The 17,344-nt window shown below is 42.5% G+C and overlaps 1 protein-coding gene across 1 annotated transcript in view; it reads left to right on the top strand.

Annotated features, from left to right (window-relative positions):
• Positions 1-12,353, top strand: part of LOC126198774 (uncharacterized) — an 81,907-nt gene extending 69,554 nt beyond the window's left edge. The window contains exon 3 of the mRNA XM_049935334.1: positions 10,607-12,353. Within this exon, the coding sequence (XP_049791291.1) occupies positions 10,607-11,515 (909 nt within the window). The 3' untranslated portion in view covers positions 11,516-12,353. The remainder of the gene's footprint in view (positions 1-10,606) is intronic.
• The last annotated feature ends 4,991 nt before the right edge of the window (positions 12,354-17,344 follow it).

Raw genomic sequence — 17,344 nt, 5'->3', positions numbered from 1 at the left:
ATATTTCAGACTAACTTCATGTGTATGTCTGTATTCTTCTAGTTGTGTTTGTTTTTCACCTGGGATCAAGTCCACCTAATAACCAAAAAACGCATCATTTATCCTATGTTCTAACTGCATTTTTATTTCCACCATCACACAGTCTACTCCACAAACTGTCAGTTCATTTTTTTCTAAGTTGAATACACATTTCGAAAAAACTGTCAGTTAAGTGCAAGGAAAATTGTAGATATAATTCCACTAAAATAAGTTGTTTTCCTGAACCAGGCACAGCTATCAAGTTGTTTTTAATGAAGCTGGGACAATCATCTACTCCAGAAAAGTATGATGTAACTGCAGGAAGATTTTTCTATGGCATTCTTTAGAACAACAAAGCATTGTATTCTATATTAACAAACTGAAATAAATCTTTCAACTGAGATATCTTTTTAGCTGAATTTGAGAAATAGTTGAAAGTCTTAATTACTAACATTTCAATACCTATTGACATAGCGTTCATTTACAGCAATTATGGGCTATATGTGCGCAGCAGTATGATTTCACTATAGCACGATTTTCCTTTTTTAAGTGAACATAAACAGAGTTATTCTTCCCATAGTTTGCATGTGTATTGTTTGCAATAAAACTTGAAACCTGGGGCAAAATCAACTAGTGTTTTGGAATTCTTTACAAGATCTGGTCAGACATTTCAGATGCAGATTCACCAGAGTCCTCATAAAAATCTAGAATTCTATGGGACACGCCTGCTTGCACATCAAAGTACCTTACACAAATAGAATAACACTGTTGATTATTTTTGTTGGAAGGGTCAAATTCCACACGAAAAAACTTATTTTTCAGCTTCTGAGTTCAATTACTGATGCTATTTGGTCCCAAAACATCAGTAATTAATGCCTCACATTTTGTTTTACCACATGTGATTTTATTTGCAATTGTCGAATCTGGGAATAACTGAGAAAATATTTTTAAATGCAGTCAGCGCTGGCATAGCTAAGATGATGTTTAACTGTGTGAAACGTGAATGTAAGCTCAGACGCTGTTATCTGAAAACGAAGAAAGAAGCTCTAACAATAGCGTCTTTTTATAATTGCCTAAACAGGTCTATTATTAACTTGAAAATGTTGAAATTAGCATGCATCTGCTACATACCTTGTGTGCTTCAACGGAGTTCACTTTTCATCGATGTGGTTTGTACCGATGTTAAGCGTCTGCATTTATGGTTGACACTGTTAAAATGATGACTAACATCGGTTACGCCGCCCTGTGAAATCGAAAATCCCTCTCCAGCTTTTCCAACACATAAGGTTCAACTTACTTTACATACCGGGTGATCAAAAACTCAGTATAAATCTGAAAACTGAATAAATCACGGAATAATGTAGATAAAAAGGTACAAATTGACACACATGCTTGGAATGACATGGGGTTTTATTAGAACAAAAAAAATACAAAGGTTCAAAAAATGTCCGACAGATGGCACTTCATCTGATCAGAATAGCAATAATTAGCATAACAAAGTAAGACAAAGAAAGATGATGTTCTTTACAGGAAATTCTCAATATGTCCACGATCATTCCTCAACAATAGCTGTAGTCGAGGAATAATGTTGTGAACAGCACTGTAAAGCATGTCCGGAGTTATGGTGAGGCATTGGCGTCGGATGTTGTCTTTCAGCATCCCTAGAGATGTCGGTCGATCACGATACACTTGCGGCTTCAGGTAACCCCAAAGCCAATAATCGTACGGACTGAGGTCTGGGGACCTGGGAGGCCAAGCATGACGAAAGTGGCGGCTGAGCACACAACAGATCTTTCACGCGTCTAGCAATATGGGCTGGATCGCCATCCTGCATAAGCATCATACGTTCCAGCATGTGTTTCTCAGCCAGGCTGGGGATGATGCGATTCTGTAACACACCGCCGTACCTCTCACCCGTCACGGTAGCAGTTACAAAACCAGAATCACGCATCTGCTCGAAGAAAAATGCCGGATAACGGTAGATGTGGTAAATCCAACCCATACCGTCACTTTCTCGTCGTGCAATGGAGTTTCCACGACAGTTCTAGGATTTTCGGTAGCCCAAATTCTGCAGTTGTGGGCGTTGACAGATCCTCGGAGCGTGAAATGAGCTTCGTCGGTCCACAACACGTTAATTAAGTAATCGTCATCTTCCGCCATCTTTTGAAACGCCCACACCGCAAATGCCCTCCGCTTCACTAAATCGCCAGGTAACAGTTCATGATGCCGATGGATTTTGTACGAATAGCATCGGAGGGCACGCCTAAGTGCCAACCAAACAGTAATGTATGGAATGCTGGTGCGACGTGCGACTGCACGAGCGCTGACTTCGCCGTGCATAGAAGAACCCGCTACAGTCTCCATTTCTTCCTGAACTGTCTCAGCAGCATTACGCCATGTGCTCGGTCGGCCACTACGGGGTCCATCGTCTAAAGAACCCGTGGCTTCGAACTTCGAAATCATTCTCGCCACAGCTGCATTTGTCAACAGACCTTTACCCGTTCGAATCCCCTTCCTATGGCGATAGGATCGTAACACTGAACTAGCACATTCCCCATTCTGATAATACAGCTTCACTAAAAGCCCCTTTTCAGGTAACGTCAACATGCTGCGACGCTGGCGCATCTGATTCTCTCTCTCATTACAGCTCCTTTTATACACTGTCATGTGCAGTCACTGACGTTTTGCTGTCCAGCGCCATCTGTCGGACATTTTGTGAACTTTGTGTTTTTTTTTTTTTGTTCTAATAAAACCCCATGTCATTCCAAGCATGTGTGTCAATTTTTACCTCTCTACATCTACATCTACATTTATACTCCGCAAGCCACCCAACGGTGTGTGGCGGAGGGCACTTTACGTGCCACTGTCATTACCTCCCTTTCCTGTTCCAGTCGCGTATGGTTCGCGGGAAGAACGACTGTCTGAAAGCCTCCGTGCGTGCTCTAATCCCTCTAATTTTACATTCGTGATCTCCTCGGGAGGTATAAGTAGGGGGAAGCAATATATTCGATACCTCATCCAGAAACGCACCCTCTCGAAACCTCGACAGTAAGCTACACCGCGATGCAGAGCGCCTCTTTTGCAGAGTCTGCCTCTTGAGTTTATTAAACATCTCCGTAACGCTATCACGGTTACCAAATAACCCTGTGACGAAACGCGCCACTCTTCTTTGGATCTTCTCTATCTCCTCCGTCAACCCGATCTGGTACGGATACCACAGTGATGAGCAATACTCAAGTATAGGTCGAACGAGTGTTTTGTAAGCCACCTCCTTTGTTGATGGACAACATTTTCTAAGCACTCTCCCAATGAATCTCAACCTGGTACCCGCCTTACCGACAATTAATTTTATATGATCATTCCACTTCAAATCGTTCCGCACGCATACTCCCAGATATTTTACAGAAGTAACTGCTACCAGTGTTTGTTCCGCTATCATATAATCATACAATAAAGGATCCTTCTTTCTATGTATTCGCAATACATTACATTTGTCTGTGTTAAGGGACAGTTGCCACACCCTGCACCAAGTGCCTATCCGCTGCAGATCTTCCTGCATTTCGCTACAATTTTCTAATGCTGCAACTTCTCTGTATACTACAGCATCATCCGCGAAAAGCCGCATGGAACTTCCGACACTATCTACTAGGTCATTTGTGTATATTGTGAAAAGCAATGGCCAGGTCCAGTGGACTTTCTTCTGTTGAGTGATTCCAGTTGCTCCAGTTGCTATCTACATTATTCCGTGGTTTATTAAGTTTTCAAATTTATACTGACTTTTTGATCACCCGGCATATTTCCTGGTACTGGCCGCAATTCTGGAAATTCTTCTCAACGATACACTTGCAGTGTTCTATTCCGTCTGTGCTGGTTTGAGCATCTAATTTTCTTTACGTAGAATTTGTTACAGTCCCATCCATTTCGAAGAGACTACTTCCACAAAGAAATAAGTTGTAAAACGTAAAATATATGATGGCTTGCGATAAAGCGTTGAACCTGGTGCCGAAATGGATGGAACAGTGTGCCTTGTTGCATGGAGTGCAAATACAGCTTGTTCACAAAAAGAAGAAAAATCCGGGGGGGACGACAAGCCGCACTTCCGTCACGCAGTGATAGTACTGCACTCGCACTTACATACCGGTCTCAATTTAAGCCCAAGCAAAGCTGCAATCGGAACTGATAGTTTCATGTTGAGTCACGGTGCTTTATTCCTCCTAATTCCGCGTCATAGATAATTCGAAATTGAAAAAAGTAATAAAACTTACATTTTTGGCAATAAAAAGAACGCACCACAACAATCAGTTCGCAATGGCTACAACTGACGGTTCTGTGTTGCATCGCTGAGGTTGGCAACTGCCGACACAAACATCAGCAGGCCGAATTCGACCGATTTTGCCCCGCCAGAAATAGGCAGACCTCGCTGATCTCTCTGTTAACAGACTGCACACAACGCAGCTCTGCTTCTGACGTCACATCCGTCTGACTCTCAGTTGCAGTTGCCATCACGTGCGCGCCCTTGCATGAAAAACGTAATCTGCATCGTAATATTTGGTACTGGAAGATTAAGAAAATATGTCATTACGCCTCGTGTTCAAAATCGGAACATTTGGCGTACGGTCAAAGGTTTGCACCGTACCCGAAAGAAAACGGGAAAATTCCGTACTGTTCCGGCTAAAACCGTACGTCTGGGAAACCTAATTACTACCGACTCACACAAGATGTATTGAATAACGTCCTTCACTGCAATGATCTCTGTCGTGACGTCTGTGAAGCAATTGATAATTGTTGTCAAAAATTGATTTTTCACTTTAATTTACCAGTGCTTTGAAGTTACATTTATTTTAAATTGTCTCTACTTAGATAATAATATACATTAAATGACTTCGCAGTTGCGGACAAGGACAACCATCAGTTGCAGAATGGAATGACGACAATGATAGGCTGTGCCGGACCGAGACTCGAACGCAGATTTCCCGCTTATAGGGAACGGTCGACTGACTATTTGGCTATCCATGCAGGACTCACAGCCAGACCCAATTTCCATACGTCGTCAACCGTGCGTAAACGACCTGGACTCCTACATCCATTATGTGTATTCCCGTGCAGTTCGGACGTTGCACTTGAAAACTCACTTACCCGGCATCAGCAGATAAATACGATATTGCAGTGCCTGTGTTATTCTGATTACGATGCAAAGTTCCTTTGGACATGCATGCATGTCCAAAGGAAAAGGCACTGCGACGACTACTGCTCGCACATAGTTACATTTAAGATATATTGTAAGGGCAATTTAATTTCTCTTAGTGGAAATATTATCTGTTTCCCTTCAAATTCACTCTGCAATAACAGTGAAAGAATAGGACCCTAACGAGGGTTGGTGAATAATGACAATGAGTAGAATACAAGTTTCCAGAATATTTTCACTCTGCAGAGGAGTGTGTGCTGATATGAAACTTCCTGGCAGATTAAAACTGTGTGCCGGACCGAGGCTCGAACTCGGGACCTTTGCCTTTCGTGGACAAGTTCTCTACCAACTGAGCTCCCTTTTTTTTCCCCTTGTTGATCGTTGCGTTTGGTCGTTGCGGACGTCGCACGACATCCTGTTCAAGTTCGGTGGTTGATCCTTCCACTCAGTTTTTTATTACAGAGGCCAATCGGCTCTCTGACCGAACATGCTCAGCTACCGTGCCGGCAGCTCCCTAAGCACGACTCACGCCCCTTTCTCACAGCTGTACTTCCGCCAGTACCGCGTCTCCTGCCTTCCAAACTTCACTGGCGGAAGTAAAGCTGTGAGGCAGGGGCGTGAGTCGTGTTTGGTAAGCTCAGTTGGTAGAGCACTTGCCCGCGAAAGGCAACGGTCCCGAATTCGAGTCTCGAGTTGGCACACGGTTTTAATCTGATAGGAAGTTTCATATCAGCGCACATTCCGCTGCAGAGTGAAAATCTCAATGTGGAAACATCCCCCAGGCTGTGGCTAAGCCATGTCTCCGCAATATCCTTTCTTCCAGGAGTGCTAGTTCTGCAAGGTTCGCAGGAGAGCTTCTGTGAAGTTTGGAAGATAGGAAGTAAAGCTGTGAGGACGGGGCGTGAGTCGTGCTTGGGTAGCTCAGATGGTAGAGCACTTGCCCGCGAAAGGCAAAGGTCCCGAGTTCGAGTCTTGGTCCGGCACACAGTTTTAATCTGCCAGGAAGTTTCAGAATACAAGTTAATTACAATTTGAAATACTATAATGTTGAAAATATTACGTCCACGACGCTGGCAAGCCGTATACACAACTAATAAACCAATTAGCTCGATCTTGCTTCGAAGTGAGTTGCAAGTGGTGCGACGTATTGCACTATGCGGGGATAATGAGAACGGCCTCTTCTTCAACAACGGGTAAGCTTCATTAAGTTTGTCCGTGCGGTGTTCTTCTTCCAGTTCCTCAACTACCAGTTGTAATTGCATGCTTCGTATTGTGACCAGATTCGTGCTCGCTCATCTATTTACAGTGTCCGCTCCAGGTAGCTGAGCGGTCAGCTCGACGGAATGTCATGCCTAACGGTCCGGGTTCGATTCTCGACTGCGTCGGAGATTTTCTCCGCTCAGGGACTGGGTGTTGTGTCGTCCTAATCATCATCATTTCATCCCCACCGACGCACAAGTCGCCAAAGTGGTGTCAAATCGAAAGACGCACCAGGCGAGCGGCCTACCCGACGGGAGGCCCTCGTCACACGCCATTATTATCTACTTACAGTGCCTTGTCATACTCGATAAACCATTTCGACAGTACACACTCCATTACGGCCTTCAGCGTCGCCACACTGTGACCACATATAACCACAGTCAACTTCCAAGTTGCAACTAACTTATCATTGCTGTCTCTTCTCTCTGCACGCACTCGTGCCCAACGATATTACTCCAATACACGAAACATATTGTTTGAATATTACATAATACGAATTTCCATGAGTTTTTCAGCGTTTCTAAAATATTACTTCCCATGGTTTTTCATAAATATACAGGGTGATTCAAAAAGAATACCACAACTTTAAAAATGTGTATTTAATGAAAGAAACATAATATAACCTTCTGTTGTACATCATTAGAAAGAGTATTTAAAAAGGTTTTTTTTCACTCAAAAACAAGTTCAGAGATGTTCAATATGGCCCCCTCCAGACACTCGAGCAATATCAACCTGATACTCCAACTCGTTCCACACTCTCTGTAGCATATCAGGCGTAACAGTTTGGATAGCTGCTGTTATTTCTCGTTTCAAATCATCAATGGTGGCTGGGAGAGGTGGCCGAAACACCATATCCTTAACATACCCCCATAAGAAAAAATCGCAGGGGGTAAGATCAGGGCTTCTTGGAGGCCAGTGATGAAGTGCTCTGTCACGGGCTGCCTGGCGGCCGATCCATCGCCTCGGGTAGTTGACGTTCAGGTAGTTACGGACAGATAAGTGCCAATGTGGTGGCGCTCCATCCTGCTGAAATATGAATTGTTGTGCTTCTTGTTCGAGCTGAGGGAACAGCCAATTCTCTAACATCTGCAGATACTGTAGTCCAGTTACAGTAGCACCTTCGAAGAAAAAAAGACCAAAAACTTTATTGGCTGAAATGGCACAGAAAACGTTCACCGTAGGCGAGTCACGTTCATACTGAGTTGTTTCCCGCGGATTCTCAGTGCCTCATATACAGACATTGTGACGGTTGACTTTCCCGTTAGTGTGGAAAGTTGCTTCATCACTAAACACAATCTTTGAAACGAAAGATTCATCTGTTTCCATTTGAGCAAGGATAAAATCACAGAAATCGATTCTTTTAATCTTATCAGCTGCAGACAGTGCTTGAACCAATTTCAGACGATAAGGTTTCATAACTAACCTTTTTCGTAGGACTCTCCATAGAGTTGATTGTGGAATTTGCAGCTCTCTGCTAGCTCTGCGAGTCGATTTTCGTGGGCTGCGAACAAATGCTTGCTGGATGCGTGCTACATTTTCATCACTCGTTCTCGGCCGTCCAGAACTTTTCCCTTTGGACAAACACCCATTCTCTGTAAACTGTTTATACCAACGTTTAATACACCACCTATCAGGAGGTTTAACACCATACTTCGTTCGAAATGCACGCAGAACAACTGTCGTCGATTCACTTCTGCCGTACTCAATAACACAAAAAGCTTTCTGTTGAGCGGTCGCCATCTTAGCATCAACTGACGCTGACGCCTAGTGAACAGCGCCTCAAGCGAACAAATGTACACGTAAATGAAACTTTATAGCTCCCTTAATTCGCCGACAGATAGTGCTTAGCTCTGCCTTTTGTCGTTGCAGAGTTTTAAATTCCTAAAGTTGTGTTATTCTTTTTGAATCACCCTGTATTATGATTTGTTTAAGTGATGAACGCTGAAAAAACTAAGAAAGTATATACATATACGCAAACCTGCATTAAAATTGCAGTTAATGGTTAGGTAATTGTGATGTAGTGCTACTGTCGTGACCATCCAAGGGAAGTGGATGAAGGTCAGTGAAATCGCAAGTCGACGTCGCGGTTGCAGTCGCCCACATGAAGGTCTGATGCTGTCCCACTCTATAAGGCAGGACAGGCGGCGATCTGTGGCATACCTGAGGACAGAGCAGAGTATGGTCAGGTACAAGTATTCCGGAACGAACAACGCAGCACACACGGGTCTGCTTAGTCAGTGGGAGCGTATCGCCTTGTCGGGTGATGGCGTTTTTTGTTACATCAGATGGATGATCGTGCCTGGGCACATCATCACCCAGAAGTACGGCTGCTCGAAACATGCAGTGCGCCAAGTATGCAGGCTGGGGCGAGGTGTGTTTTGTCATGAGGGCAATCGACGGAGTTTCTGTGGCGTTAATGACACTAATGTACTACATCAACATAAACGGGAACCACCTGCACACTTTCGTGGCTGATGTCTTACCTGACGGCGGAGGCATTTTCCAGCAGGACCAGAATGCTGCTACAGTGGTTTGAGGACCAGTATAGTGAAGTCACATTGACGCCTTAACCACGAAATTCACCTAATTCGAACCCAATGGAACCTGTCTGGAGCGCTATCGGGTACCATCTGTGAGACCACAAACCATCGGCTCATGGGATAAGACAACTGCGTGTTCAGTGCGTGGACGTCAGGTGCCACGTCTTCTGAAAACATACCAAGTACTTGTCGAATCCATGCCACGCTTGGCCACCCATGTATTGCGTTCCAGAAGTGGATCAACATACTATGAAGGAATTGATCATAACAATTTGGCTCCTCGGTGCGTGCGTGTGTGTGTTTGTGTGTGTGTGTGTGTGTGTACATTAGAATTGGTGTTTCTCAGACTGTTAATCTCAAAGGTTGGGTGCTCACAGTTTTATATATGTGTTTCACTCCTTTTTATGGCAAACATTACTTGCAGGAGCAGCGTTATGTATAGCGTTGTTTCAAACTAAAATGAACTGGAGACAAAAAATTTCATCATTAACTATATCTCCTTGTAATCAGTCGTTAGCTTTTCTAACCTATTAAACAGACACATTGAACGTGGGTAGGACGTCAAACGGACCGACTTGGAGGAGGAGAGGCATCACAGGACATTTTAATTTCCAGTGTCTATAATTTTACAAATAAATTCATAAACCTTTGTCAGCAACACCAGGAAGGATTCAGGATTCACACTCATTGGAGTGGAAGTTCGAAAACATAGCAAAATAATTTTTTTACGTGCGAAATTTCATAATTTTTTCACTTACTAATGGCTGCATTTGTTGCTATAGGTACATTTTTCTTTATAAGTTAGAGAGATTCTTCGATGTAGTTTGCACAACATACATACCATACTCACAGGTGTATGAAACTCTAGAATTTATTTAACTTATGAAAAAACGAATGAACTGTTATATTTTAAACTTCACGTTTAGAAAAAACACAAATTTTATAGTTAATTACCTCAGTTTTTACCACAGTTTTTAATAGATTTGGAAAATTCTAGAGTTTCATACACTTTTAAGTATGGTTTGTATGCTGTGCAAAATTCATTGAAGAATCTCTCTTACTTATGAAGAAAACTGTACCTATAGCAACAAATACTGCCATTAGTAAGTGAAATAAATTGATGAAATTTCACATGTAAAAAAAATCATTTCGTTATGATTTAGAACTTCCACTCCTATGAGTATGAATTCTGAATCCTTCCGGGTCATGCTGACAAACGTTTATGAATGTATTTGTATAAGTATAGACAGTGGAAATTAAAATGTCCTGTGGTGCCTCTCCTGCACCAAGTCGGCCCGTTTGACGTCCTACCCCCCTTGAATTTGTATGAACGGTCATCCACACATAATTCTGTTTACCAAATTTTGTGGTGTGAATACTATTTGCGCTAGGAAGCACCAAAAATTTTTTGTTACTGGACATGTTGTTATTGTCTCCAAGTCCAAAGACGTGTTTAGCTCAGCTCTCCTCATTAGTCTATCCTGTGCAGGTCTCTTCATCTCTGAATAATTGCTGAGACCTTCATCCATTTGAACCTCCTTATATATACCAGACAACAGTAAATATGAGCTATGTAACTAACACTTGATTCATTTTATTTCAGATCGCCGAGGACGCCTTTCAGGATTTGTCACTCTTGATGCGCCTTGACCTATCAAACAATGAGATCGTCGACATATTTGAGGACACATTCGTTTTCAACAAGAATTTAAGGTTTCTTGTGTTGGATGGGAACCCACTCCATGTGCCTTCCTCGGATCCGTTGTTGCTTTCGACGTCTTTAGGGAGCCTTTCTATTCGAGGGTGCGGCATAGCATCCGTGAACAGCCAGACCTTCGCTGGTGTTCCAGAACTGTACGAGATACTTATGAAGGACAACCCATTGACTGAATTTCCAAGTGAGGCCATAAGTTCCCTGGAGAGGTTGTGCTCCATAGACGTAGATCCAAGAGACACCATGAATGACGAAATTTCCAAGGGTTTTGGCTTAAAAGAAATACTGATTATCAGTGGTGTGACATTAGTCATGGCTGCTGTACTTATAGGAGTCTACAAAATCTGTAAAACTCTTGTGTGCCCCTGCAAGAGAAAGCAAGAAGTGGCACTAAGGGAAAGCCGCCTTAATCCTAGCACCCACACAAGCAGCAGTGGATGGACAGAGGCACCAGTACCAGTGTATGAGGAGATAGGTGATCGCCAGATGGGCGACAGACGTAGTGGTTATCAGATCCTCAGTCAGAGGGAGTTACATATACCAGCGCATGGATATCCTGGGTATGTCTATAATGGCATAGATTTACCTAGCTCGTCACCTTGTGAACGCTACTCATACGTTGGCAATGTCGGTCTGTACTCACCGACCACCAACTATCATCGGTCGACTGAGAGGTTGCCTCTACCTCCACCGTACGAGAATATTGGTAGGTCCACGCTGCCTTCACGTCATGAGAGTGTTGCAACCTCTACAAGTGACCTACACACTTCGGTAGCATCTGATGATGTAAATGTATGAACAGTTAACATTGAGAATATAAGTAAGTATGCTTTGGGAGGATGAATGCTGAAGACACTCTCATGGAACATACATGAACAACCAAGGGAATCCCCTAGCTTTTAGCCACCCGAGCACAGTATTTTAAAACCGGTATACGTATCTAAAATATTTTTAAAAAAAGATTTAAAGGTAAAAATTGAAGTGTAGTCTTCTCTGAATTTGTCAAATCTAAAATAATTCTGGGCTACTTTAGGGGCCGAGGTAGAAGTCTGTTCAAATTTCGCTGCAAAACTCTGAAAAGTAGTCCTGCAAGCGAATACCATCGGGCTTCGTTGCTCGCTCTTGATTATTAAAAAAATTCCCATTGCTGGACGAGCAACTTTATGGTATGTTGGCGTCCGTGGCGAGAGTATTGGAATATAGGCATCCCATAGTGCCCTATATGCATTGCAGCATATGTAACACAGTAATGATCCAGTTATACAACACAAACTGCTCCTTCTTCAACAGCAGGTGGAGTTGGCATCATTCTGCTGGGTATCAGGGGATGTGGTAATGTGTTGAAATGAGCAAACAGCCAATGAGGTCTGCGAGAAACGCAGTGTGGCACAAGGTGCCATTCCCCTGCAGCCGGTCATTTCATTGTGGAATTGGAGACACACGCAATTTTAGGAAGAAGAGTGGCTGTCCTTGGGGAACAATGGCCTTCAGTAGACGAAGCGGACTATCCAACCACGTCACACCACATCCCGGTCGTTGAGATGGGATAAAGAGCCTTGACCTACCTTTCAACCGAGATCTATCCCTAACACATGGGTTCATTAGTCCAAAGACATGACTCACCCCTCCCCCCCCCCTCAATTAACATCATGTTTTAGCGGCATTGTAACAAAACGGAAATGGTCGACATAATTTTAATAATAGAACTGATCATGTATGTAAGTACTGATCTAAGCTCATTTTGTGTAAAATTGTTGCTATTTGATTATGTTCATCAAAACTGATGCAATCCTATGTGTAACATTATAAATATAGTTAATTTAATTCATGGCAAAAAATTATTCACATTCTATGAAAACATAAAACCATAAAATTTTGAAATTATTATTTGATTATATTTAATTTTGTTACCCACAGGGACACAGCACAAGGACTGATCGATAATGTGATGTAATGAACCTACAAGTATATTAATTTACAATAAAAATAACTATTTAAACATAAATAACTCAAATAAATATGTAAATAGAAACAATAAGCTCATGCCAACCAATACTGAGTTCCCTGCAGCTCTCAGCCAAACAGAGCGCCTCACTTAAAATTTAGAAATATTTGTCACAAGTAAAATTGCAACGTGATGGATATTTTATTCTGCACTCAGTAGTACTTCATTTCTTTCTCTCTCTCTCTCTCTCTCTCTCTCGTTGTGTGTGTGTGTGTGTGTGTGTGTGTGTGTTTGTTTATGCGTGCAAGCGTGTTACTACAAATGTTACCAGAAAGTGTAAGCCTAAGGTTACTAGGACGTAACTTAACTGAGTACTGTATGAGAACATTCACTGAAAATTTCATTTTGCACGACCTTGAAGTGTTTTAAAACAACTGTGTCTTAAAGGGGCAACTTGTCCAGGATAAATGTGTCTGCCACCTGTTGTCCCGTCGTTATCGCCTCATCTGGATTGCTGAAAATTTCTTCCAGAAGATAAAACAAAGTAGTGCAAGCATGTATAGCGTAACCTTTAATCAAATTGCCAAAGAAATGAATGCAGCACGTTTCGTATGAACCAAATATTAAATAGTCAGAGGTTGAGGTAAGTGACACGACGTAGAATTTATGAAGAAAGGAAAGGAGTGAGATATTGAATTCGTGTGGTCTGACTGTGTGAAAAATCTAGTACAACACGTGAATACATCAAATATATGTAGAGAGTCAACCATTATGATTAAGGACGAACATCGTATCAAAATTAGAACATGAGACATGCTTTCCGAACACCATGGAACAAAAGTACGTGAAAATAATTTAACCAGTTGTTAAGAATTAACCTTGCAAGTGAGAGAATCTGTTCGTAAGTCATTTGAATTTACAAATGATTGTCACAGAGATGGATGTCCATCACCACATGTAGAAAAGACAACGGGAAAAGCGTTCACGATTTTAACTTCGCAACTGTCGCGGTTTCCAGTCTATTGAAAACGACTCAAACAGTCGTAACCTGCTGCGATCTAACCTTTTTCATGAAAGATGCCAGCCGGATATGCCACTATCAAATACACAAAAAACGAGTGTGAAAATTTTGGCAGTAATAATAAACATTTAACAATCTCTTCTACTAGTATATCTTCATTTATACACGTGCAAGGTCAGTGATTGTCAATTCGAAACCACAAAAAAATTATTTTACAGTCAAACTAATACAGCATATTACTGTCCTACATGACTGTACTATAAATTAGGTAGCAGCCATTGATTATCAAAGATAATAAGGGGTAAACACATTTTCTTTAATACGGAATCAGATCTTTTCATACATATTACTTCTGATTTATTTTTAATTGAGCACTTTTTAGTTTCAGATTGTGAGCAATTTATACAGAATTTGTATGTATGAGAGCATTATTTCCGTAACAGTCTTTCACTAAATCCTCCAAATTTGTCGCGTTTCAGCTCAGGGCTGGATTCCAGTGTTTTGTGACTACAGTGACTGAGGATACTCCTATTCAGAGATCATGAATTTGAAGATTATGTCTGTGCATTTCAGGTAATGTTGCGACTGTTGCCCTCTTGGCTTAATCATCGAAATTTTGATACTGTAGTCATCCAGTTTCAAGGTGCACACAGCGTAAACTCGCATCACATAGTCAATTACAAAGCATAATGTGCATACACTGTTCCACTGAGCAGAGATTGCAAAACTGTGTTTATCTGTTGCGGTCACTGGGAAGTGGGTAGGTGGCAGAACAACTGGGACAACAGTGAAATGTGCCAAAGAGCCCGCCAACTTCTCCCTCGCATATAATCGCCAGTATGGGGAGTGAACCGCTCCAAAATGTGCAGCCGTGGTCTAGTGATAGGGTCTTTGATTAGTAATCAAAACTTCGCGGTCCCGGATTCGAGCCCGACCCCCACTTAAATTTTGAATGCATATCAACAGCAATGGCAGCCGAACACTTTCAGACAAGGAGCCAGCCTCATTCTGCCAAAGGCCTTGTCAAAGACGACGGAGGGGTGAACAGAGCATCAGGTCACTCTTGCCTTTGGGTGGAAATTTCCTCTAGTAGGCGGAATGATCAGCAATGATCAACGGATTGAGGATGCAGAAGACAGTGGAAACCACTGCGTTAAAGACACATAATGTGTATCCACAGGACATGTGGCCTGTGTGGTGTCACCGCCAGACACCACACTTGCTAGGTGGTAGCCTTTAAATCGGCCGCGGTCCGTTAGTATACGTCGGACCCGCGTGTCGCCACTGTCAGTGATTGCAGACTGAGCGCCGCCACACGGCAGGTCTAGAGAGACTTCCTAGCACTCGTCCCAGTTGTACAGCAGACTTTGCCACAGATGGATCAATGACAAATACGCTCTCATTTGCCGAGACGATAGTTAGCATAGCCTTCAGCTACGTCATTTGCTACGACCTAGCAAGGCGCCATTACCAGTTTATATTGAGATTGTAATTAATGTATCATCAAGAGCGATGTTCTCCAATTATGGATTAAAGTTAAGTATTCCAGAAGCTATGTACTATTTTTGGATACTATAACTCCTTTAACTGTTCCAAACCTCACGCCAGCCTGCGTGAGCTTAAACGCGTGCATTTCAGCCTCCTCTAGCAACACGGTGTTGGCTCTTCTGCCAACACATCAGCCTGCAACTGAGAAAGTATCATGGCGAAAGATTCCGGATTAGTCCCCCCATTCGGAACTCTGTGAGGGGACTGCTAAGGGAGAGGCGATCATAAGATGAAGACTGAATAACCAATGAAAAGATAACTTTCTACGTGTAGGGGCGTGGAATGTCAGAAGTTTGAACGTAATGGGAAAGATAGAAAATCTGAAAGGTGAACTGCTAAGGTTCAAAAAATGGTTAAAATGGCTCTGAGCACTATGGGACTTAACATCTGTGGTCATCAGTCCCCTAGAACTTAGAACTACTTAAGCCTAGAAAACCTAAGGACATCACACAAATTCATGCCCGAGGCAGGACTCGAACCCGTGACCGTAGCGGTCACGCGGTTCCAGACTGAAGCGCCTAGAACCGCACGGCCACATAGGCCGGCGAACTGCTAGGGCTTAATCTACATGTGGTGGAAGTCAGTCAAGTGAAATGGAAAGGAGACAAGGATTTCGGGTCAGATGAGTAAAGGATAATATCAACAGCAGCAGAAAATGGTATAACGGAAGCAGGGTACGTTACGAATAGGAAAGTGAGGTGCTGTGAACACTTCAGTTATAGGGTTATTCTCATTAAAATCGACAACAAACCAATCCCGCCCCGATAGTTCAGGTATAAATTCCAAATTCTCAAGCGGAAGATGAAGAGGTAGAGAAAGTATATGACAATATCGAACAAGCAATTTATTAAGTAAAGGGAGACGAAAATCTATTAGTAACGGGGGATTGGAATGCAATTGTAGGGGAAGCAGTAGAAGAAAAGTTTATGGGAGAATATGGGCTTGGTACTAGGAATGAGGAGAACGACTGAGTTCTGTAATAAATTTCAGCTAGTAATAGCGAATACTCTCTTCAAGAATCACAAGAGGAGGAGGTTTACTTTGGAAAGACCTGGACTTACGGGAAGATTTCAATTAGATACATCGTGGTCGGGCAGAGATTCCGAAATCAGAAACTGTATTGCAAGGCGTACACGGGAGCACATATAGACTCGTGCCACAATTTAGTAGTGATGAACACTAGGCTGAAGTTTAAGAGAGTGATCAAGGAGAATCAGCGCGCAAAGTGGTGGAATATGGAAGCGCTAATGAATCAAGAGATACTCTTGAAATACCTCGAGGCTGTAGATACTGCATTAAGGAAAAGCTCAGAATGCAGTTAAGTTGTTGAGGAACGGATATCTGTAAAAAGGCCAGCTACAGAAGTTCGGAAGAAAAACATGGGTACAAAGTAGGTGTTCTTGTTGTGGTCATCAGTCCTGAGACTGGTCTGATGAAACACTCCATGCTACTCTATCCTGTGCAAGCTGCTTCATCTCCCAGTACGTACTGCAGCCTACATGCTTCTGAATCTGCTTAGTGTATTCATCTCTTGGTCTCCCTCTACGATTTTCACCCTCCCCGCTGCCCTCCAATGCTAAATTTGTGATCCCTTGATGCCTCAGAACATGTCCTACTAACCGGTCCCTTCTTTTTGTCACGTTGTGCCACATACTCCTCTTCTCCCCAATTCTATTCAATACTTCATCATTAGTTATGTGATCTATCCATCTAATCTTCAGCATTATTCTGTAGCACCACATTTCGAAAGCTTCTATTCTCTTCTTGTCCAAACTATTTATCGCCCATGTTTCACTTCCATACATAGCTACACTCCATACGAATACTTTCAGAAACGACTTCCTGACATTTAAATCAACATCAACTTCTTCAGAAACGCTTTCCTTGCCGTTGCTAGTCTACATTTTATATCTTCTCTACTTCGACGATCATCAGTTATTTTGCTCCCCAAATAGCAAAACTCCTTTACTACTTCAAGTGCCTCATTTCCTAATCTAAGTCCCTCAGCATCACCCGACTTAATTCCACCACATTCCATTATCCTTGTTTTGTTTTGTTAATGTTCATCTGATATCCTCCTTTCAAGACACTGTCCGTTCGCCGGCCGCGGTGG

Source organism: Schistocerca nitens, chromosome 8 (assembly GCF_023898315.1).
Source record: "Schistocerca nitens isolate TAMUIC-IGC-003100 chromosome 8, iqSchNite1.1, whole genome shotgun sequence".
Classification (NCBI taxonomy): domain Eukaryota; kingdom Metazoa; phylum Arthropoda; class Insecta; order Orthoptera; family Acrididae; genus Schistocerca; species Schistocerca nitens.
Note: the sequence above shows the minus strand (reverse complement) of the source record. Positions and strands in the feature narration are given on the sequence as shown.